General features: G+C 44.4%; 1 protein-coding gene across 1 annotated transcript in view; it reads left to right on the top strand.

Moving 5' to 3' along the window:
• Positions 1-24,872, top strand: part of FARP1 (FERM, RhoGEF (ARHGEF) and pleckstrin domain protein 1 (chondrocyte-derived)) — a 275,711-nt gene that overhangs the window by 180,409 nt on the left and 70,430 nt on the right. The window contains 3 exon segments of the mRNA XM_010831560.1: positions 12,482-12,524; positions 15,290-15,368; positions 23,257-23,354. Coding sequence (XP_010829862.1) covers positions 12,482-12,524; positions 15,290-15,368; positions 23,257-23,354 — 220 coding nt within the window.

The following is a 24,872-nucleotide window of genomic DNA, read 5'->3' as shown; positions in this document are numbered from 1 at the left end:
CTCTTAGCAACCCCATGGACTGCAGCCTACCAGGCTCCTCCGTCCATGGGATTTTCCAGGCACGAGTACTGGAGTGGGGTGCCATTGCCTTCTCCGTCTTCTTCTGTTAGGTCCATACCATTTCTGTCCTTTACTGAGCCCATCTTTGCATGAAATGTTCCCTGGGTATCTCTAATTTTCTTGTAGAGATCTCTAGTTTCCCATTCTATTGTTTCCTCTCTTTCTTTGCATTGATCGCTGAGGAAGGCTTTCTTATCTCTCCTTGCTATTCTTTGGAACTCTGCATTCAAATGGGTATATCTTTCCTTTTCTCCTTTGCTTTTCGCCTCTCTTCTTTTCACAGCTATTTGTAAGGCCCCCTGAGACAGCCATTTTGCTTTTTTGCATTTCTTTTCTATGGGGATGTTCTTGCTCCCTGTCTCCTGTACAATGTCCTGAATCTCTGTCCATAGTTCATCAAGCACTCTGTCTGTCAGATCTAGTCCCTTAAATCTATTTCTCACTTCCACCAGGGCAAACCATTCAATATCACTTGGTAATCCAAGTCTATGGCCCGAGCAGTAATGCTGAAGAAGCTGAACGGTTCTTTGAAGACCTACAAGACCTTCTAGAACTAACACTCAAAAAAGATGTCCTTTTCATTATAAGGGACTGGAATGCAAAAGTAGGAAGTCAAGAAACACCTGGAGTAACAGGCAAATTTGGCCTTGGAGTACAGAATGAAGCAGGGCAAAAGGTAATAGAGAACGCACTGGTCATAGCAAACACCCTCTTCCAACAACACAAGAGAAGACTCTACACATGGACATCACCAAATGATCAACACTGAAATCAGATTGATTATATTCCTTGCAGCCAAAGATGGAGAAGCTCTATACAGTCAGCAAAAACAAGACTGGGAGTTGACTGTAGCTCAGATCATGAACTCCTTATTGCCAAATTCAGACTGAAATTGAAGAAAGTAAGGAAAACCACTAGACCATTCAAGATATTCTTTATTCACATGCAAAAATTTGAGTAGTGTGAGTATTCGGTGAGGAAACAGTTTACAAAATGGAAAGATAGACATTGTTGACTAAAAAGCAAAAACTAAGTTATAAACAATATGATCTCATTTGGTATTTTAAAAAGTGTACACATGTTTGTATCCAGGGACAGTGCTCATAGAAGAAGATGTAGAAGGGATATACATGAAGTCAGTGGGTCTTAAATCACACTTCCCAGGCCAACAAGCAGCAACAGCATTCAGTATCACCTTAGCATTGCAGATTACCAGGTCCTCACCTAGATAAGGAACTCTAGGTATATGTTATACCCCATGGTATACGTTTGAACAAACTCTTAGGGTGAATGCAATACAAGCTCAATTCTTTTTTTTTCTTTTTTATACTTTTTATTGGAGTATAGTTGCTTTACAATGTGTTAGTTTCTGCTGTACAGCAAAGTGAATCAGCTATTAGGATACATATATATTCCTCTTTTTTAGATTTCGTGCCCATTTAGGTCATCACAGAGGATACAAGCTCAGTTCTGAGAACAATTTCATTAAAGTGTTAATCATGATCTCTCGGTGGTAGACTGTAATTTTTAGAATTTTGCTTATGTGAATTATCTATAATTATCTATAGCTTGCATGTAGATGATTCTATACCAATAGATTATTTTTAAGTTAAGAGGCTTTTAGGAGCATGTCACAAATTTTAATTTATTGTGTTTTTGCTTTCATTTCAGTTTAAAGTACTTTCTAATTTCCTTTTGGTTTCCCTTTGACTCAGAAGTTTGTTATTTAGAAGTATGTTATTTTGTTTCCAAATATAGGGATTTTCCACAGTTCTTTCTGTTACTGAGTTTTAATGTAATTCTCTGCTTGTTGGGGAATGTAGTTTGTATGACATGAAAGGCTTTTAAATAATTTATTGATATCCCTTCATGACCCCAAATGTGGTTTGTTTTGATAAATGTTTTATGTGTACTTGAAAAGAATGTAAATTTTGGTGGGTGGAATGCAGTATCCCATCTATGTCAGTTAGATCATACCCGTTGATATGTATGTGCTCAGTCACTCAGTCATGTCCAACTGTTTGTGACCCCATGGACTGTAGCCCACCAGGCTCCTCTGTCCATGGAATTTTCCAGGCAAGAATACTGGAGTGGGTTGCCATTTCCTTCTCCAGAGGATCTTCCTGACACAGGGATCCAACCCACTTCTCCTGAATTGCAGGCATGTTCTTTACCAGTGAGCCATGTGAGTTGATAGTGATGTTCAAATCATCTCTATCCTTACTGAATTTCTGTCTTATATGTTCTACTAGTTATCGAATGAGTGGTATTAAAATCACCAACTATAATTGTGTTTTTGCCTCTTTCTCCTTGCAGTTTGATCAGTTTTTGTTTCATGTATTTTGAAATTCTGTTATTAAGCATATAAATACCTAAGATTTTATTTTCTCTTAAATCATTGACTTCTCCGCCATTAAGAAATTACCTTCTTTATTCTTGATGATATTCTTTAGTCTAGTGTCTACTTTGATACTAATCTAACCATTTCAGTTTTTTAGAGTTTTTAATGTTAGCATAATAGTGTTTCCCCCATCCTTTTGTTTTTAACTGTGTGTGTATTTGTATTAGCAGTGTGTCTTATAGTCAGCATAGAGTTGGATCTTGCCTTTTTTATCAGATCTGACTATCTTTGCTTGTAAATCGGTGTGTAGACCATTTACATTTAGTCTTAACTATTGATATCGTAAAATGGGTCATCTTGCTATTTGTTTTCTGTTTCGTATCCCTCTTTGTTCCTTTTTTCCTGTCTACCTTTTGATTAATTGAATATTTTGATTTCATTTTACTTTTTTTATTGGTTTATTAGCTACAGCTCTTTGATTTGTAACCTGAATGGTTGTGTTAGGGTTAAGAATGTTCATCTTCAACTTATCACAGCCTGTCTTCAAGTGATACTGGTTCATTTCACATAGCTCAGTGGTAAAGCATTCAGCTGCAGTGCAGGAGACCTGGGTTCAGTCTCTGAGTTGGGAAGATCCCCTGGAGGAGGGCATGGCAAGCCGCTCCTGTATTGTCGCCTGGAGAATCCCACGGACAGAGGAGCATGGTGGGCTACAGTCCATGGAGTTGCAAAGAGTTGGACACGACTGAAGCAACTTAGCACGCCTGCATCATGCTTCCGTTCTCTACTTTTTTTACCTTTTTGCTATTGTTAGTTTTTCTTTTACATGAGTTATGAAACCTGTATTACATTGTTTTGTTTACCGATCAGTTATATTTTTATTGAAGTATACTTGATTACCAGTCAGTTACCGTCTATGGAGACTTAAATAATTTAAAAATTCTTAAAACATATGAACCATGAAGTTGCCATTTTGGTGTTCCTCATTCTTTGTGTAGATACAGATTTCTTATCTGATATTGTTTTTTTCCTGCTTCCTTTAACATATCTTATTATGTGGCTCGGCTGATAATAAATTCTCTGAGCTTTCATGTTTGGAAATGTTTTTATTTTGCTTTCCTTTTTAAAAGATGTATTTTGCTGAGTGTAAAATTCTAAGATGATTTCAGTGTGTTGAAAAATCTTTTACTATTGCATTTTCATTTGCATTGTTTCTGTCAAGAAAGCTAATGTTGTCTTTATCTTTGCTCCTTTGTATGTAATATCCCTTTTCCTCTGGCTGATTTAAATTTTTTTCTTTTTATCATTATTTTTGAATAATTTGATCATATAATAGCTTGTGCTTTCATACAGATTTTTTCATGTTTCTTATGCTTGGGGTTTGCTTAGGTTCTTGGATCTGTAGGTTTATAGTTTTCATCAAATTTTGAAAACTTCTGATCATTATTTCTTGAATATTTTTTCATTTCTTTCCTCCTCCCCTGCCATCTCCTCTCCTTTGGGACTCCAATTACATGGGTATTAGGCTACCCAAAGTTATTCTATCGTTCTCTGACATTCTTAATTTTTTGGTAGTTTTTCTTTCTATTTCATTTTGGATGGCTTCTATTGCTGGTTCACTAGTATTTCTTCTGCCATGTTTCATCTGGTGTTAATCTCATCTTGTGCACGTGTGTGTTTATGTCACATTATGTATCTTCGTCTCAAAGTTTAGTTTGATTCCTCTTAAAATCTTCCATATCTCAACCTTGTGATCATAGAGAATACAGTCTTACTGTCTTTGTATCCTTTTTATTTTACTAATTTTAACATCTGTGTCCTTTCTAGGTTGGACTTGATTGTTTTTGTTTTGTCCAGTTATGTGTCATAATTTCCAGCTTCTTTGTATGACTGGTGATTTTTTTGATATCAGATACTGTGAATTTTACTGTTTTCAGTGCTGGGTAATTTTGCATTCCTGTGAATGGTACTGTGTTTGGAGGAGGGAGGTGCGTGTAAGTTATTTGGAAGTAATTTAGTCCGGTCAGAACTGGCTTTTAATTCTTGTTAGGTAGGAGTGGTGTAGTGTGTGAATTATCCCTACTCCTTAGCGATGACCCTTCAGTACTCTAACCAGTGTTCATGAATCAAGAGCGAATAGGTCGTATTCCTGGCCTTGTGTGAGCATCAAGCCTGTTAGCTCTAATCCTTCTGTGTTCTGTTTCTTAAATTTTTTGAGGCATCTTGGCTACTTTCCACATGAGCACTCACTGATGAGTCCTCTGCTGCTTTCTTGGTAACGCTCTGTCCTCTCCTGCGTGCTTCCTACTTTCCTGCAAACCCTCTCTGCCTTGATCCCTGGCATGCTCAACCCCATCTCTTCAGCTCATGGAGTTTGCCAGGTTCTGCTATATTCATTCTCTCTGCACCATATCCTGAAGACGTGCTCAAGGCAGAGGCTGGTATAGTCATCGGCATCGTGATTCTAGTTTCTTCTTCCTCGGGGATGACTCAGTTTCTCACTGGTGTTCAGATCTTCAGATGTAATGGCTTGTTTTTTCTTTTTGTTGTTGGTGTTTCATGTAGGAAGAGAAATCTAGTTCCTGTTATTCTAGTTTGACCAGAACTCTCTAAAAATGTATAGGTTTTTAAAAAGAAAGCCACATTTAATATCATATATATATATAGCCATATATGAAAAGAAAGAAAGTTAGTCGCTCAGTCATATCCAACTCTTTGCAACCCCATGGACTGTAGCCTGCCAGGCTCCTTTGTCCATGAAATTCTCCAGGCAAGAGTCCTGGAGTGGGTTGCCATTTCCTTCTCCTGGGGATCTTCCCAACCCAGGGATTTAACCTGGGTCTCCTGCATTGCAGGCAGATTCTTTACCATTTGAGCCACCAATTAAGATCAATATGAAAAATTGCATTCAAGCAAACTATTACAAACAAAAGTTCAAAGTAAAGTCATTTCTTATAGGAGCCAGCCTGCAGGAAGATTAATTTTTTGCAGTGAGTTCTAGACACTGGTTAATTTTTTGTATCAGATTTTATCTGGTTCCTGTATATCTTATAGTTGATGGTGAAATATTTCTGTTGTATGCCGCTTTGACATTAAGAAAAAGAAGGATGAACTGTTGAGTCTTTTTAGAGGAGCAGCATATTATGTTGCAGAAAAAGCACAGGTGTGGAGTCAGATGGATTTGAAGTCAAATCCCAGCTGTCTGACCTTGGACAACTTAAATAAGCTCTCTGAACTTGGCTTCCTTCGTGTGTCAACCATTTTGTTGTGAATATTAAACGAAAGTGTGTAAAGTACCTATCCAGTGCCTGGCACACTGAAATCAGGAAATCACCTCTTGCCTGTCCTTCTGCCTAATGTCATGTTAAGTGACTTTTTTTTTTTTTTGGCTGCACTGCACAATAGAGGCGATCTTAGTTCCCTGACCAGGGATTGAACTCGTGCTCCCTGCAGTGGAAGTGCGGATTCTTAACCAATAGACTGCCAGGGAAGTTCCTAAGTGACTCTTTTTTCATAAGACCCTTTCTAAAAGTACCTCAAATATTTGAGTTGCCTACAAAACCCACCTGAAATGCCTCTTACCAAACAATAGGGGGAAAAGATGTTTAGGAAAAAAACATAAAGGCTTTGGGGACAGCGATTCATCTTGCTTTGCCTTTGAAACCTAGGCATTAAAGCATTTCTTCTCTAAGCGTATTTCAGGGCAGAAAACACATGCCAAAAGAGGAAAGTGACATTAATAGGGGATCAAAGGGAAACAGGGAGGCTGGCTGAGATGCAGGCAAGCAGGGCAAAATGGGGCTGAAGAGCTGTGTTGAAATTAAGTTGTGGAACACAGGTATTGTGGGCTCTCTTACGTCCCCCCACCCCAGAAATGTGTATGTTGCAGCTCTGACACCCAGCACCTCAGAATGTGACTGTTCTTGAAGACAGGGCCTTCGGAGAGGCAATTAAGTTAACATAAGGACGTTAGAGCGGGCCCTAGTCCAGTCTGAACCATATCAATTTTAAGAAGAGGAAACTAGGAGATACCCGGGAGACACTGGGCCCGTGTGCGCAGAGCGGGGGCTTGGTGAAGACGCAGTCAGAAGGGGGTCATCTGCAAGTCAGTGCGAGAGCCCTCAGGGGTGACCAGACCGGGGTCATCTTCAGCCTCCAGAACTGGGAGGAACTAGATCTCTGTTGTTTAAGCCACTCCATCTGTGGTCCTTTGCGATGGCAGCCTGAGCAGACTCTTAATTTCCAGGCCTTCAAAGCCCAGTGGGGGAAGTGTTTTGTTTCCATGAGGTCTTCCTGAGCAGGTGTGGCATTTCTGGAAGCCCATCCATTTTAACCACATCTCTCTGCAGTCAGGTAATGTGGATCTCCAGCTGTGCTCTGGAGACCAGCAGCGTGATTTTAGTGAGCACAGGGGCGTGTGGTGTGGTTGCAGAAGTTGTAGGAGGTGGGGTTAGAGATGGGTGATGACAGTTGTGACCTTCTGGAGATCTTCTGGCAGTCAAAGGCAGATGGTGCTTTTGTTGCCTTTGCTACTCATCTGGAACGTGCTTCTCTTCTTCTTAGGCTGAAGGAACAAGTGAGTTGTCTAGGAGGACCTGGTCTAGTTCAAATACTTCCCTGTAGCCCTCTGTGTGGGCTTCCCTCATAGCTCAGCTGATAAAGAATTAGCTGGCAATGCAGGAGACCCTGGTTCAATTCCTAGATTGGGAAGATCCCCTGGAGAAAGGGTTAGGCTATCCACTCCAGTATTCATGGGCTTCCCTGGTGGCTCAGAGGGTAAAGAATCAGCCTGCCATGCAGGAGACCTGGGTTCAGTCCCTAGGTCAGGAAGGTCTCCTAGAGGAGGGCATGGCAACCCACTCCAGTATTCTTGCCTGGAGAATCCCCATGGACAGAAGAGCCTGGTGGGCTGCAGTCCATGGGGTCGCAAAGAGTCAGACACGGCTGAGCGACTAAGCACACCAGAGCCCTCTCTATATTTCAAGCTTCAATACTTGTAACCAGTCGAACAGCAAGCCTATATTCCTTCTTGCTGCCTCCAGCTCCTCCATTTAGAGTGGTTTATGTCCTCCATGGGCAAGGTGTTTTCTCTCAGCCCTGCAATATCAATCTCGTTGGTAAACAGAGGCTCTTGCAGGCCCAGTGTCCTCACCGAGGCCGGTTTAGCTGTGACGTTACAAGGCCCTGGAGCCTCATCGCTGTAGAACTCACCCGACAGGCTCATTCGGGCCAGTCTGATGTTCCCAGACCTCCGTGTTCTAAAACCACATGCTCAGTTGGCTCAAATGGGTGCTTGTATTTGATGCATTCCACAGAAATGCCAAAAACAGAAGAGAGATGTTTCAAAACAATTCATAAAATTGGCAGCTACCGCGCCAGAGCATAGCTGTTGGGTCCTGAGCGGGTTTGCAGAAGTTTAGGCGGATTCTGCAACAGAACGGGCGATGGTGAATGAGCTCAAAGACAGTTCCCCTGAGGCAGCCCCAGAGGCCACAAGAGCACAGGCTGGCAGGCTTGTAAGTGGGCGCTCAGCCGTCACAGGAAACCCTTCTAGAATTCTCCAGTTAATTCAACTCCAGCAAACACAGCTGTGTCAGAGTTTCTCCATTTGCCTTGATCCTCCAGCCCTCAGATGTTACAGGGGTAGACAGATGGCATCAGAGGAACTGTCTCATCTTCCCGACGCAGAAGTGGAGACAGATGTATCTACCTTTAGACTTTCTGCTCCCTCCCCAAATGGCCTGTGTTCTCAAGCTGTCTTTTCACACCATCTCAGGTGTCTTAGGGTAGTGGTTATCCCTTCTTGATCATATTCTCAAACCCTCCCCTTTCCAGGCACAGCAGGTCTTTCCTATGGGAGACAAGCAGTTAACAGTACCTTTGTTAATGAACCTAGAGCCTACAGAGGTGAAGTAAGTCAGAAAGAGAAAAGCAAATATAGTATATTGATGCATAGATATGGAATCTAGAAAAATGGTCCTGATGAATCCGTTTGTAAGGCAGAAATAAAGACACAGACGTAGAAAATGGACTTGTGAACACAGGGAGGATGGAGCTGCTACTGCTGCTAAGTCGCTTCAGTCGTGCCCGACTCTGTGCGACCCCATAGACGGCAGCCCACCAGGCTCCCCTGTCCCTGGGATTCTCCAGGCAAGAACACTGGAGTGGGTTGCCATGGCCTTCTCCAATACTGAAAGGGAAAGGGAAGTTGCTCAGTCGTGTTGGACTCTTCCCGACCCCATGGACTGCAGCCTACCTGGCTCCTCCGCCCATGGGATTTTCCAGGCAAGAGGACTGGAGTGGGCTGCCATTGCCTTCTCCGGAGAGGATGGAGAGAGGGGGACAAATTGTGAGAGACGTGTTGGCTTATGTACACGACCATGTGTAAAATAGGCAGCTAATGGGAGGCTGCGGTATAATACAGGGAACTCAGCTCAGCCCAGTGCTCTGTGATGACCAAGAGGGCTGGGATGGGCGGGGGTGGGAGGGAAGTCCAGGAGCGAGGGGACATGTATGTATGTGAGTGTGTGTGCGTGCATGTGTACGCATATAGCTGATTCATGTTGTAGTGCAGGAGAAGCTAACACAACACTGTAACGCAATAAAGCAGTTATCCTCCCATTTAAAAAAATTAAAAATTTAAAAGACAGTACCTTTGTTTGATTCTTCTCTCTCCTCCCCATTCCCAGTCTCTGGCCTCTTCCTTCACAGCCAAGCTTCTTGGAAAGGCCTTTCATCCTTCCTGTCTCCTCGCTGTCCACCCGACTCTCAGACCCACCTCCAAGTCCACTGACCCACAGATCCTGTAGTTCCCGCCTTGTCTGATAGTCCAGCAGTTCTTGCTCTTCCTCCTTCCGGAAACATCATGTTCCCGTGGCTTCCGTGACCCCACTCTCCCCTTTCGTTCCTTCTGTCCTCATCTGCTCCCATTGGCCATTCTCTGGCAGACGTGTCATCAGTGCCCATGGATTTCATCCTCTGGGCTCCACGAGGCCGCCTTGTCCTCCTGGAGTACTAGGTGTTGGGAGATCTCCTGTCCAGGCTTCTCTGAGTTTCGGATGTGTGTGTCCCACTGCTCCCACACTCTCTCTTCCTCATGAAAGTGTCTAGAACCCCTCCGTCCTGACCCTCCTCCAGTGCTGCCTGTCTCGGCATGGACCAGCCTCCATCCAGACGCCTACAGCAGACATCTCAGTGTCACTCTGCTTATTGTCTGCTGCTCGGCCACCTCATCTAGCCCATCAGTCAGTCCCACTGGATTTTACCTCTTAACATTTTTCTTGAGTCCGCCGTCTTCTCCCCAACTCTGCTTCTCCCCTCCGGATCCAAAATGCCCTCATTTTTTTCCTGCACGAATACAGCAGGCATCCTGCATCCGTTCTGACCCCTCGGTCTGTTCTCACATTGCTAGACTAATCTTTTCAAAGTGTCGATCTGATCGTATCAGCCCTGTACTTATAGAAGTCTTCACCATGTTCTCAGGATGACAGTGAAGTGCCTTCACGTGGGGTCTGGCCCCTTCCTGGCCCACCAGCCTTGTTCTGCAGTCATGTTGGTCTCCCGTCACGATGTTGAGCCATCTGCACAGGGGTTTCTACTGCAGGTCTTCATAGCTTCTCCTCACCTCTCTCATCCCCTTCAGATCTCAGCACAATGTCACGTTCAGGCAAGCCCTCCTCCTGCCTCATCCCCACCTGTAACTGAGTCAGACCTCTCTGTCCTGATGCTCAGAGTCATCTGGGACTCCCCCTGGTTTCTTTCGTCTTCAGTTCAGTCACTCAGTCGTGTCCGACTCTTTGCGGCCCCATGGACTGCAGCACACCAGGCCTCCCTGTCTATCACCGGCTCCCATAGCTTACTCAAACTCATATCCATTGAGTCACTGATGCCACCCAGCCATCTCATCCTCTGTCGTTCCCTTCTCCTCCCGCCTTCAATCTTTCCCAGCATCAGGGTCTTTTTAAATGAGTCAGCTCTTCATGTTAGCTGGCCAAAGCATTGGAGTTTCAGCTTCAGCATCAGTCCTTCCAATGAATATTCAGGACTGATTTCCTTATGGACTGATTGGATCTCCTTGCAGTCCAAGGGACTCTCAAGAGTCTTCTCCAACACCACAGTTCAAAAGCATCAATTCTTCGGCGCTCAGCTTCCTTTATAGTCCAACTCTCACATCCATACATGACTACTGGAAAAACCATAGCCTTGACTAGATGGACCTCTGTTGGCAAAGTGCTTTGGTCCTGGGTATTTCTTTACTTTTCTTGGGAAAGTCTTGGTTCCTTTCTCACTAGACCCTACTCTCCATGAAGCAGGGACCATGACTGGTCTCTTATCATTCCATTCCCAGAACCCAGCAGAAGGACACAGTGGTGTGTTGTTGAAGGAGTAAATGGGTTTGAAGAACAGGGTTCAAATCCCAACCCTGGGCAGCTGTGCTCCGAATCTCAATTTCTTCATCTGTCAATGAGGATTTTTTGCTATCTTTTAAGATTCTTGAGAGGAAAATAATACATCTCACAAGACCCTTGTTTTGAATGGTTATTCTCTCTCATTTAAGGTTGGGTCTTAAAAGTATGACAGTGGAGATGATCCTAAGGCAACGTAACGCCTTTGTTATTTTTCTCACATAACAGACTGGTTGGGGATGGGGAGTGTAGAAATGAGAATTTCATTAGGAAAACATATTTATTTGAAATAGGTGATGGGGAAGGTTAACCTGAATAAGTAAATAAACACTTAAAATTTTTACTTCCTTTTTTCATTATGAGAATTCTGATGATCATTGAAGGTAATATGGGTAATGTAGAAAGGCAGAAGAAAAGAGGAAATAACCCACTTTCTTACCTCTGAAACAGTTTCCCACACTCTCAAATATTCGTCAAAAGTCAAGTTACTGGATGAAAGAGTATCTTTGTAAATACTTTTTAGGCTTTAGATAATCATTCCCTAATTGGTCTCCAGAAACATGGTACCAATTCATGCATCTACCAATGAAGTAAGGCAGTGTTCATCTCCTGGCACTCTTGCCAACTTCAGGTTTATCAAATACACACGTGCACTGCAGGCAGGCACATCTAGTTGCATATTTACTGGGTGGAAATGATATTGACTAAACTTGCGCTTATAGTGCAAATTACTTCTAAACTTAGACATTTTCATGTGAGCAATTGGCATTTTTTTGTCATCAGTTACCCTGTTATTCTTTTGCATAGTGTTCTTTAGGAGTGTTTCTCTTTTTTGTATTTACTTATAAAACCCCTCTTCCATTAAGCCCATTAACCTTGTTTTTATCGTATATGCAAATATGAGCTTCAGTAGAACCCTTTCACAGGATCACAAGTTCAAGAGTCAACTTATACTTTATTATGAAAGGCAACTGGTTTCCCTCTCTCTCTTTAAAATTTTGCTGTTCAGATTGCATGCTCAGGAGACTGTGTGTGAAGAGAGTCTGGACTTTGAAGTTGGACAGACCTATTTCAGTCCTAGCCCTGACACACTCTCTAGCTGAGGGCCTGGGATATTTATTGAACCTCTGCAAGTCTCAGATTTCTCTCCTGAGTAACAGGAATCCTCTGGCCTTGCTTTTGAGAGGTAAATAGCTTATGGATGGCGTCTGGTGCAGAGGTGTGTTGTATAAATACTCCCTTTCCGTACCCCTCAAAGCTGTGTTGTTCTGTAGGTGCATCTACATACGTGAATTTTGTTTCACTAAAGAGCGTGTGTATTTTACTCCATTTGTAGCCAGACATGCAATCATGCATTAATGTTTACTGAATAAAACTCTGAGCTGTGATAAAAGTACCAGTGAGAATAGAAAATTCTTAGCCATGTGAACTATTTGCGTCTAGGAGAGATTTTGATTTTCAAGCTCAGGGATACTCTTAGCAAATTCGGGTCTGTTCTATAAACGTGGGAGAAAATATAAGTTACAGCGTTCTAGAGAAAAGAAAAAAAAAGGCACAGGCAGCCTCAAACCCTCAAAATTATTTTGATTTGAACAGCTCCTAGTGAAGTCTCAAAATACTTGCAAGTTTCATCATTGAGAATTTGTGTCTCAGTGTCTGCTTTCTTCCTTTGTAGGTGTGGCTGGATCTCTTGAAACCTATTGTCAAGCAGATTAGAAGTAAGTATGCGCCCCTCCTGTTTAACAGAGATGTCCGATGTAAGCCTTGTCTAGACGCCCACTGCCCTGCGGCGACGAGCCCTGGAGCCACCTCCTCTGTTTCTGCCCTACGATTGTGTTTTGTCGTCCACTAATTTACATGCTATTCAAATGCATCTTCTGCGATTTTAATATATAACAATTTGGTAGTCAGAACCTTGCTTGGAAAAGTCAGATGTCATTTTGATTAACGACTGAAGCTGGCTGTTAAGGCCCAGGGCAGTTGAGCTGGTTTCTGTCTGTGCTCGTGTTTTTTATTGTCAACTTTTGCAGAGGGAGGTGGAAGTATTTCTTCATAAAATTGCCGTTAGGATTTCTGGGCTGCCTTTTCAAAGCCTGTGAAATTAGGGTGCAAGTGGTATTTGGGGGAAAAAAAAATAGGTGCCCCAAAATGTGTCTGTCTGAATGGTGAGCATAACAGAGGAGGTCTGGCCTGCATTTAGACAGAGTTGTCGAAGAAAAGATTAAGGAGGGTCTGGGAGAGAAGTTAGAAAAGGATGCACTTGGATTTCCCCTTCCTCTCACTGTGCAGCAGCACCAAACCGCTCGCCCCTCCCTCTGATTGGGGCTCAGGTTCAGAGACAGCTCTCTTCTCCAGTTCATCCCACATGGGGCCTCACTGCAGCCAAAGACCAGGCAAGAGTCTGAGGCTGGTACCCAGGCTGCGTGCCTTTAGTTGAGCATGAAACACGCAGGACCTCGTGGGGTCGGTTTTATGTCTGATTAAGAAACCCCACCAGGCCACTTACAGCAGTTTATGTGAGTGTAATAAACAGGCGCACTGTGTTAAATGGGCCCTTATGCAATTGAAATTGATGTTGATCTTCTGTCATTGAAATTAAGCAATTATTAATGCAGAAAACAAAACAGCCATTGTTCACCGTTTATTGGGCGGCTGGCCAGGGACTAAGTGTGCGGGACACAGGGCTGAGAAAAGCCCCCAGGCCTGAAGGCTGGAGGGAGCGTACGTAGCATCTCGAATGATGACATTGGTCCCTGATGGGAACCCAAGATGGGAACTGCAAATGGTGGAAGGATGTCAGAGCCGGGACCGCGGCTGTGGCTTGGGTCAGCAGCTGAGCAGAGGTTCAGCTTTCCAGCTCCGTGGGTTGCGACTCGCCTCGTGTGACAAGGCTGTCTTTCTCTGTTTAGTACCAGCATCTGCCTAGCCTCGGGTTGTCTAAGGATCCCAAGTAGCCTCGTTGAAATCCCCGTTTGTGAAAATTGCTGTGCGGAATTAGCTGGACGTTCCTGTCTTTTCCATTTTGCTCTTCTTTCGTGAGCCGGAATTGACAGGCGAGGATTTCTGTTAATTTGGGGAGTGGTTAGCGGAAGGAAGCCTGGCTGCTCTTGGCTTCAGTGCTCATGGGCCTTGTTTTCTTTCCGTTTTGTACAAATCACTTAGCATCACCTTATGATACGTCATTTTAGTTTTCTTTATATTTGAATGTGTTATCATAGAAACGATAGCACAACATCTATTTTTTGTGATAGTGAAAGGTGGATCAGAAAGGCATTTTCTGCTTTTATACCACTGCTGTTAAGATTTGGATTTCATCATAATACCTTGTATTTTATAGAACATAAACTTATTGCTGTTATTCTAAATGTCAGAACCTGTAAGATTGCTTTTGCATTGTGGCTTATACAGCAAAATAAACTCTGACTCAGGTGACAAATGGTTATTTTATCATCGATTTTATATTCTAATTCTGTGAAGTTCCCTATCTCATTCCCAGTCACCCTGCCCACCCCCTTCCAGACCTGCTTCTTAATTTTGTTGGGCATTATTAATAAAATGGTATACCAGACCTTTAACAAAGGCTTTAACCAACAGCAATGAACACATTAGCTGCTGTGGCTTGGAGACAGAAATAATAAATTACATAACTGATGTACTTTTTCATTATGTTTCCTTAAGCTCTCTAAGCCTATATTTGGGCTAATGTGCATGCATGCTAAGTTGCTTCAGTCGTGTCCCGCTCTCTGTGACCCCATGGACAGGCTCCTCTGTCCGTGGGATTCTCCAGGCAAGAATACTGGAGTGGGTTGCCATGCCCTCCTCCTCAGGGGATCTTCCTGACCCAGGGATCAAACCTGTGTCTCCTGCATTGGCAGGCGGATTCTTTACCACTAGTGCCATCTGGGAAGCCCATATTTGGGCTAAAGCAGACAGAAAAGTTTTTGAAGAACATGTCTGCTTTTAAAATCTGGATATAGTTTAAGTCTCCAGAGACAAAGTTTGATGCCTCAGTGTAATACCCTTGTCACAGTATTTTTTAAAAACAGGTATCTGGACTACCTTGGCAGTCCAGTGGTTGAAAATCCACACTTCGATGCAGTGGGCCTGCGTTCAGTCCTGGTCAGGGAACTGAGATGCCGCATGCCATGAGGTTTTTGTTTAATTAAAATTAATTTAATTTATTTAATTTAAATTAAAAATTTTTTTTAAATTTTAATTAAAAACTTTTAATTAATTAAATTAAATTAATTAAAGATTAATTTTTAATTAAAAAAAGCTATCTGTCTCCCCACAATGTGAAAATATGAATAATAACCAAACTTAACCAACTAATTAAGTGACTTGCATGTCAGCGAAACTCCTGTTAGCAGCTTGGAATGAGACTCACTATTTGGTGTATAATATCGCCTCTTGTGTCTTTTTCTTTAATGGCATTTGCAAGATAAATCCATAAATGCTTTGCTGCTTTTCCCCCCCTTTTTAGGGCCGAAGCATGTTGTCGTCAAGTTTGTGGTGAAATTCTTTCCACCTGACCACACTCAACTCCAAGAAGAACTCACAAGGTTAGTGGTTTGGAAATGGGGTGTTTGTTGCTGTAGGTGCCACAGAGAGAGAGTGAATGTTATAAGTCGACTGATGAAACACTTTGATGATGTTGCCTTGACCAGCGTGTGCTCTCTGCCAGACAGTTTAACCTTCCTCTCTTCCAGTTGTGTTTACAAGCGTGGGAAGAAAGAAAGTACCACGGTTTCCCTGCAAGCTGATTTCTTAAAAGCTGTGCTATGAAGTGTCTGGGCCTGTAATCTGTTACTGTCACATTTCTCCCTCTTCTGTCTGTCACATCACAAGGCAGTTTTGGGGAATGAATCTCTTCTATGGAGCCAAGATGTGAACTCAGTTTCTGTCTGTTGCTGCGGTGGCCGAATGACTGTGAACTGTCCGTTTCTTCGAAAGCGTGGCCAAGCCCTGCCCTTGCTGTGTGGCCAGCTAGTTACTTAATCCCCCTGCACTTCTGTTCATTGCCGTGTCAATGTGACTGCAACACTTGCTTTGCCAGGGTTGTTTTGAGGATAAGCACTAATATACGCAGAGCGCCTGGAACCCAGTATCAGGCAAGTGCGAGTGTTAGTCACTCAGTTGTGTCCAATTCTTTTTGACCCCATGGCCTTGTTAGCCCGCCAGGCTCCTCTGTCCATGGGATTCTCCAGGCAAGAATACTAGAGTGGGTAGCCATGCCCTTCTCCAGGGGATCTTCCCGATCAAGGGATCAAACCTGGGTCTCCTGTGTTGTAGGCAGGTTCTTTACCATCTGAACCACCAGGGGAGTCATTTTCTGAACCCAGTAGGGATGCCATCATCCTCAGCCCTACTATTACATTACCCATTTTATAATTTGCAGCAAGCACATGCTGTTCTAAAAGAGAGCAGAGCCTGGTGGGAATATGTGAAGATAAAATGCCTCCCTTTCAAGACTAAGTACGCTAGTCTGACCAGCCAGATTGTTGCCACACTTGCCTTTCAGCTTTAGCTGCTCCCAGTGAAGGCTGTCACATCTTTCTCATCCCTCGGTACAGAGCACAGTATCTTGGGTGGTTGACCATGATTTATCAGAAGGGTGAAGGCAGTCAATCAACCATAGTGATGAAATGTACACAGTGTGAAAGCCTTGTCCCAGGAACGGGGGATGTACTGGTGAAAAGACAGGCCTGACTCACCTGGGACCAGACACAGTAATTAAACAAACACGAAAAATACCAGATAATGGTAAGAGGCTTTAGGTAATGGAGTAGATGATGTGATAGAAGGAGACTTGACTTCTGATGACTTTACAGTGTTGGATCTGGGATGCTGGGGCTGAGAAAGCAACAAGGATCTGTTGGTCATTTTCAGAGGACAAACTTTCCAGGTAGACGGAACGGTTAGGCAGTGCCCAAGATCACAAGAGGCACCTGATGTTCAAAGACTGAAAAGAGGGCTCTCGTGGCAGGCACGTGGAGCGCAAAGTGCACTGAGGTGGGCCTGAGGCCAGATGATAAGTAGTGTTGAGAGGCTAGTTGCTGTGGATACCGAGGGGAGGGTGGCAAGAAGAAACGGCAGCTACCCAGGCCAGGGTGATGGTGGCAGGGGAGGTGGTACGAGTGGGAGTGGAGGAGACGCACGCATGTGGAACACGTGCTGGAGGTGGGGTCGTTCTGAGCTTGTCCTGGGTTGGAAGTGGAGACGGTGAGGAAGTGGAGGGAATGCTTAGGTTTTGAACTTAAGTGACCAGGTGGGTGATAACTAGAATGGGGACAGGTGGAGGGAAGGTAGAGGATTGGGGAGAGTGAGAGTCGAGAGTCTGCTGCTGCCAGGTGATGTGGGAGGTCCCTGCCGAGCATCCCAGGGCTGCATCAAGAGGGGCACTGGGTACTCGAACGTGCGATTCCAGGAAGCCCCTTCCCATGGCTTTGTATGTTACTTATTTATGGCTGGGTCTTCATTGCTGCACACAGGTTTTCTCTCCTTGCAGCGAGCAGGGGCTACTCTTGGTTGCAGAGCCCAACTTCTCATTGTGGTGGCTTCTCTTGTAGCAGAGCACAGGCTCTAGGCTCACAGGCTCAGGAGTTGCAGCTCGCGGGCTCTAAGGCACTCGGATTTCTCTCCTCAAAGCTCCCAGGCTCTAGAGCGCGGGGTCAGTAGAGTTGTTCCACCGCCTCTCGGCAGGGGCAATCTTCCCGGAGCAGGGATCGAACCCGTGTTCCCTGCATTGGCAGGCGGACTCATTAACGACTGGACCACCATGGAAGCACATTATGTTCTGAATGAGTCACCACTGGTTGATTTCCTCCACTTATATCCCTTGAAAGCAGCAGTTATGTGACCGGGACCTGTAGAAACCGTCAGCCTTCTGGGACCCACATGGCTGGGACGCTTCATGTGAAGGAGAAGCAGCTGGGGCTGCACCCCCCTGCCCCAAGTTCCAGGCTGGAGGGGCCGACCCCAGTAGCATCTTCATGCCGTGTCGTTATCGGGCTAGTGTGTCGGTTTCTGGGCCTGGTTTTCCTGTTGTTGGAATGTGCAATGCTCGAAGCTCAGAACATTGAAATGAATCTAAAGGCGAGTCCAGCTGTTGGCCGGCAATGAGCCTTTTCCTCCTGCATCTCACTGGGCCTTCATCCTGCTTAGGGAGTTGGCAGCATTAAATCCCGCCCCCACCCACCTCACCCCCACTCCCCGCACCTTTATCCCCATTCTACTTTGCAATGAGTTTTGCACCTTTTCAGTTTTCTCTAGAGACCTGGGAGTTTTCTACCCTTCTGGTCCTGGTTATAAAATTCCATACAGCTTGTGACCAGTCAGCCGTGTGTGTGTGTGTGCGTGTGTGTGTGTTCCTGGTATCTTGACAGCTGCTCTGACCAATCTGATAAATTCCTCAACTGCCACAAGCAGGTTTGGGGGTTTTGTTATTGCCATTTTCTGGCTCCCAGAGTTAACTGACATCTTAGAAGTCTTTCCCGACGAGAGAATTCCTTTGGCTCAGGGTTGATAAACTTGATCGGAAGTTTAGAAGCCCCATATCCCTTTCTGCCCTGCTGCAATACATGGTGGGAAGGCGACCTCCCAGATCCAAGGGGTCAACTCCCACAGTCGCAGAGTCCTGTTTAAGCAGAAATCTGGTAATGTGACCACTGAGACTCCTGGCAGTTTTCCATGGCAGATGGTGAGGGAGGGAGGATCTGGGAGAAGCCCTGTGGGGACAGTACTTCAGGCAAGGGACATGCGGATGAGAGCGAGACAGACGGAAATGGGCCTGCCGTTGAGCGGACTTGAAGCGCACTCGAAGCGCACTCGACCTGGAGCTAATTCTTCGGGCCTCCAGGAATAGCTTTCAGCTCCCCGTCTGTATAGATCAAAGATTGAATTGCATCTCGCTGTTAAACAAGAGGCTGAATTCCTTTCTATTTATTGGACTACATTCTCACTGGATCTCTCGCTCTCCTGACACCAGGTCTCAAGCATCTGGAAGGAGCTAAGTACTGACTCCTCAGTGCAAATTTAAAACCACTTAGGAGGGGTCTTTGAAAAAGAAATTACCAGGCTTTCTTCTGGCCTAGCTGGGAATTACTTGGCTATGCTGGTGAGGTCAGACATAGTACTCTCTGAACATCGCATCTTAAGTAGGATCCAGTTCCTCCTTGGCTGTGTTTTTTCGGGGAGGCGGTTTGGCCACGCTTCATGACGCTCAGGATCTTAGTTCTCCGACCAGGGATCAAACCCCTGGCCCGTGCAGTGGAAGCGGAGCCTTAACCACTGGACGGCCAAGGAAGTCCCCTGGCTGTGTTCTTCTAAGCGGAGGGCACCTATCTGAGTTTGCTGCCGTGCAGGGTCTGCTGCAGTGTTGTCTTTGGCTGGCTGGGACACCGTCATGTACATTGAGTAAGTGGCAGAAAGAGTAAGAGCTCCCGAATGTGTTTAAAACATGGCTTCCGAGGGGTGTGGCTTCCTCCCCCTAGGGCCCTGGAAGTGACAGCCCTCTGGCCCCACCACTGTTGTCGCCTACCCCCTCATATGCCCACCCTTCTGCCAAGGACAGTTGATTTCTGCTCTGAGCACTTTCTGTGAATGGGAATTGCTTCAATTATGGTGCAGAAAGTGCTGCTGAATTTCTGAAGTTAGCCCTGCAGCCGGCGTGCCTGACTTACAGCTGACATTACAAGATGACACGGTGCCCAGTGGGATTACAAGAGCCTTAGGACAGGAAGAGTCAGCGTAATCAGGGAGTGACAGGTTCCTCCTGCATCCTGTAGCTCGGGCTTTGCACTCTAATGAAAGAGGGGAGCTTTTGGAACCCCACACCCTCTTGACACCCACAAGAGACCCTCCCCAGAGGCCCTGAACCCTGAGTTCTGTCTCTGGACCGCAGGGCCCTTTGTTTAAACTGATAGCTGGTTACATTTGCAATGTCATGCTTTTAAAACACACGTTCTTCCTACACAGATAAGAAATAAAGCCTGTAGTTCTAAGAAATGTTGGCTTCAAAAAACAATAACCACAGCCTAATCCAGCGAGATGGTTTGTGCCACCTCTTCCCATGTAAACCTGTGTGCTGATGTTGTGACTATTTCTGTACGCTCTGTTTTATTCTGCTTTGACTTCCCAGGGAGAGAGACAGAGAAGGAGAATGAATGAATGAATGAACATTATGGGGGCTTGGGGAAAGGTCGTTGTCAACTGGTAGACCTTTGGGTGTTTGTGTTTTTCTGGTTATGAAATGCCTCTGTAGTTCTTGAGTTCTTACTCATGGTCCTACATGACTTAGGTGGTGCTAGTGGTAAAGAAGCTGCTTGCCAACACAGGAGACTTAGAGAGACACAAGTTCAATCCCGGGTTCAGAAAGATCCCCTGGAGGAGGACGTGGCAACCCCCTTCAGTGTTCTTGCCTGGAGAGTCCCATGGACCGAGGAGCCTGATGGGCTACGGTCCCTAGGGTCCCACAGACTCAGACATAACTGAAGCGATTTAGCACGCACACAAATGACTTAAAGGGGATTCATTCTTATTCAGTTTTTTAAAATTGCTAATTTGTATTGAATGCTTTTATTCTAGTCACTGTGCTTTCCATGTGTTATGTCATTTGATTCTTCATGACACCTCTGTGGTTAGTCTTGCTAAAAGCCCTTTTTTAAAAAATTAAAAAGACCCTTTTGTTGTTACAAGAGTAATCCATGTACAGTGTAGAAACTTAGAATATCTAGATAAATGTGACTAAGAAGATAAAACTACCATGTTCCTATTGCCCAGAGCTGAGCATTGCTAGCACCTCAGGGAGAGCTTTTCTGATTTTTTTTCTGTGTTTATACATGTACTTTTCATCTCATTTAATACCCTGGCTGTATTCAAATGTCCCCCTTTGTCGCCCAGATGTCATTTATGTCTGCTCATCTAAAGTGAGATTCACTGGAGGACCCCACATTGCAACTGTTTGTTACAGCCTTTGAACCCTGTTTAATCTAGCAGACTCTCTTTTTCTTCGTGGTACCGTCTTGTTGAAAAAACTGGACCAGCTGTACTGTGAGATAACCCACCTCCTAAGTTTGTCGGATTGCTTCCTGTTTAACTTATTTCTCTGTCTTCTGTATTCCCTGCGAACTAGACCTCAGTTCTAAAAGCTTGACAGATATAAGTTACACATTCTTGACTAGAATCCCCTCGTAAGCGATGCCGTGTGCTTCTGTTTCATTAGTGATGCTGAGATTGATCGCTGAGTTAGGGTGGTAGCATTCTGACCTTTCCCTTCTGAAGGAAAGTTTTGGGAGTTTGTCTGCATTCAAATGTCCAAACGCCTAAGTGGTTTTCACACCAAGAACAATCCTTGCCAGAGTCAATAATTTCTTTAGAGGCTGTAGGATGAGTGTTTTATAATTGTTGTTTTGTTGTGTTATTTGTTGGTGTTCTTCTGTAAAGTAGAATTTTGCCTCATCTACCTGGAGTATCTGTGCATGCTAAATCACTTCAATTGTGTCTGGCTTTTTGCGACCCAATGGACTGTAGCCCACCAGGCTCGTCTATATTCACCAGGCAAGAATATTGGAGTGGATTGCCATGTCCTCCTCCAGGGAATGTTCCCAACCCAGGGATTGAACTCACATCTCTTAGGTCTCCTGCGTTGGCAGGCAGGTTCTTTACCACTAGAGCCACCTATCCGTATATCATGAAATACTCTTCCTACAGGAGAGACAGATTACATGCCCGGTTTTCTGCCTTAGATTACCAATTTTTATTGGGCTTCCTTGATATTGATATTGGGCTTCCTTGTTTCAGTTGATAAAGAATCCTCCTGCAATGCAGGAGACATCAGTTCTATTTCTGGGTCGAGAAGATCCGCTGGAGAAGGGATAGGCTACCCACTCCAGTATTCTTGGGCTTCCCTTATAGCTCAGCTGGGAAAGAATCTGCTTGCAATGCGGGAGACCTGGGTTAGATCTCTGGGTTGGGAAAAATCCCCTGGAGAAGGGAAAGGCTGCCCACTCCAGTATTCTAGCCTGGAGAATTCCATGGACTGAATAGAGTCCATGGGGTCGCCAAGAGTCGGACACGACTGAGCAACTTTCACTATCACCAATTTTTAATACAGAATGCTTTAACAGACTCCTCAAATGGTAATACAGTTCATTTTTCCTGCTTTCTCTCTTTTTTTTATCCTGAGTATTATAATGTACTCAACGAAATTTCATTAGTCCCATGTGTTTTGATTCACATTAACCCTTCATGCTGCTGTTAAGTTGTCCCAGTGTTGGCCGGTGGACACCCCTTCCAGGTTTTTTCCCTTGTAATAGAGCCCGTTTATATTTGCAAGCTGTTTGCCCTCTGGCATACCTAGATAGTGTAGGTTCACTCTGTACCTTTCCCTCCTCCGAGCCTGGAATCTACCGTTTCTCCCTGCCTTTATATCCTTCAAATGGTAGTTGTGTGAGAGCCAGAATCTAGCTGCTGAGGGTTGCTTGCTGCCAGTGTGATGCTTCTTCTCGACCGTGGACAAAACTAGCAAGGAAGGAAGGAACTGTGCTGAGTCGTGTCCAGCTCTTTGCGACCCCGTGGCCTGTAGTCTGCCAGGCTTCTCTGTCCATGGGATTCTCCAGGCAAGCATACTGGAGTGGGTTGCCATGCCCTCCTCCAGTGGATCTTCCCAACCCAGGGATCAAACCCAGGTCTCTGGCATTGCAGGTGAATTTGTTACTGTCTGAGCCATCAGAGAAGCCCCAAACTAGCAAATATCTTCCTACAAATCTGTGAGTTCATATTGATATTCTCAAATCGATTTTAACATCACCCTGGTTTTACTTAATTTCTTTGATTTATAAATCCACTTTTCTCTTCCACTAAAAATGTTTACTAGCTTCATTCTACCACATAAAGAAAAGAATCTTTAAATAAATGGATTTTTACACATCTGGCAGCTTATGGAAGAAGCTGAGTGACTGTTCCACCACAAAAAAAGATACTCATGTGTTTCCAATTCCATCGACAAAGCTCTTCCTAACCATAATAACCTACTGTTATTGTCCGAGCCATAGAGCCATTTTTTTAGTATATTTGACTGATCTGTGAGAAAAGTTTAAATGCGTCCTATGCCCCATAAAAATATACAGGGTGGTAAGTTATAGTCTTAATTTTTATGGTTGTTATCTCTCCATATAAAATGAAGTGCGTCACTCATTGTGTGAAGATTGCGGCATATGTCTCCCAAGAGTGTTTTTAGGGAGGTGTGAATATTTACATTGCAGCCAGTTGCACCAGGAATTCATCCCACCTGTGCAGACTTCTCTTGTTCCCTGGTTTATGTACCTTTCACCAGGTCCTCGCTGTAAAGGCTGCCACGGTTGAGCCTGACTTTGTTGCGGAAACGCTCTGCCCTTTTCGCTGGATGCCCACCTCTCTGTGTATGACTCCCGTCTCTGCTTCCGTTTGCAGGTACCTGTTCGCTCTGCAGGTGAAGCAGGACCTGGCTCAAGGCAGGCTGGCGTGTAATGACAACAGCGCTGCCCTCCTGATCTCGCACATTGTACAGTGTAAGTTCTTTGATCTCCTTCGGGAAGCGTGTGGGAGATACACCGCGATCTGCTTGGTTGGGGGAAAAACGACATCTAAAAACAATGTTTTCGTCTTACGTTGCGTTAGCACAGAAGCTAGAGGATGGAAAACAGCACTCTTAACATCATTTAATACTCCTGTCCTTCCATGGGCTTCCCGGACGGGAAGGAATCAGCCTGCAGTGCAGGAGACCTGAGTTCTATCCCTGGGTCAGGAAGATTCCCTGGAGAAGGGAATGGCAGTCCACTCCAGTATTCTTGCCTGGAGAATTCCATGGAGTCTGGTGGGCTACAGTCCACGGGATCACCAAGAGTCAGACTTGATTGAGCGACTAACGCTTTCACCCTCCTCCCCGAAACGTTGACCTGGGAATTCTGTGTCCTGGTGGTTGCCTGTGCTTTTCACGATGGAAGATGCAATTGTTGAAAACTCAGCTGACTCGAATTCAGTTGAATGGACGGTGGCCAAGTAGACGAAACTAGTTCTGTCCTGTTCTTGGATTTAATCTTCATGATTGAATATGACACTTTAGCCTTCAGACATAAGACATAAAACTGTCAAAGATTTCCCTTCCTATACTCTGCTCAAGAGTTCAGTAAACCAAGACACAGGACCCTGGATAGAATCCAAGTGATGCTTGAAGTAGACATTTTAACTTTCTTACACTAAATAAAGGATAATTAGATTGTGCTCATTCTAAGGCTTATTGACTACCCACCTGGGCATTTTGTTTCTCTTGGTAAGGCAGAAGTTACTTCAAATACACACATTATGTTTCAGGAAGGATATTATGTACATAGACCAGGGTCAGCATATATAACCAGTAGTATATAAATACTGTCATACCATTTTAAAATTTCCATTGTATACAAAGCGATCCCATGTAATCAGGCCCAGCCTGTCCATACAAGTGCCAGTTAACAAGACTCCACAGGCTTGTAGGAAGGGTCACTCCTAGTAGTCAACAAACTACTTTAGTCCAAAATGACGAGGTGTTTGTAGAAACCATGCTTATCTTTTTTGTGTGTGCATGAAAGTGAAAGTCGCTCAGTCGTATCTGACTCTTTGCGACCCCATGGACTATATATACAGTCCATGGAATTCTCCAGACCAGAATACTGGAGTGGGTAGCCTATCTCTTCTCCAGCGGATCTTCCCAACCCAGGGATCGAACCGGTGTCTCCTGTTTTGCAAGCAGATTCTTTACCAACTGAGCTATCAGGGAAGCCCTTTTTGAACATTGGCATTGTTGAATATCTACCAAACTTAATAGATGGGTGTGTTCTTCTTTGAAAAAAAAAAAAATGATGTGAGAAAGAAAAGACAGGCCCCCCCCTCAAAAAAGTAATCTTTATTAGACTTTACCATGTTCTAGTTCTGTGTGTTATCTCAGATTTGTGTATTATCTCATTTAATTTTTGTAACAACCCCCATGAGCTCAGTGCTGTCTTCCCCATCTTAAACTGAGGACACCTCGGTGCAGACAGTTACCTGAC

This window comes from Bison bison, unplaced genomic scaffold (genome assembly GCF_000754665.1).
Source record: "Bison bison bison isolate TAMUID 2011002044 unplaced genomic scaffold, Bison_UMD1.0 scf7180017864527, whole genome shotgun sequence".
In the NCBI taxonomy this organism is placed as follows: Eukaryota; Metazoa; Chordata; class Mammalia; order Artiodactyla; family Bovidae; genus Bison; species Bison bison.
Note: the sequence above shows the minus strand (reverse complement) of the source record. Positions and strands in the feature narration are given on the sequence as shown.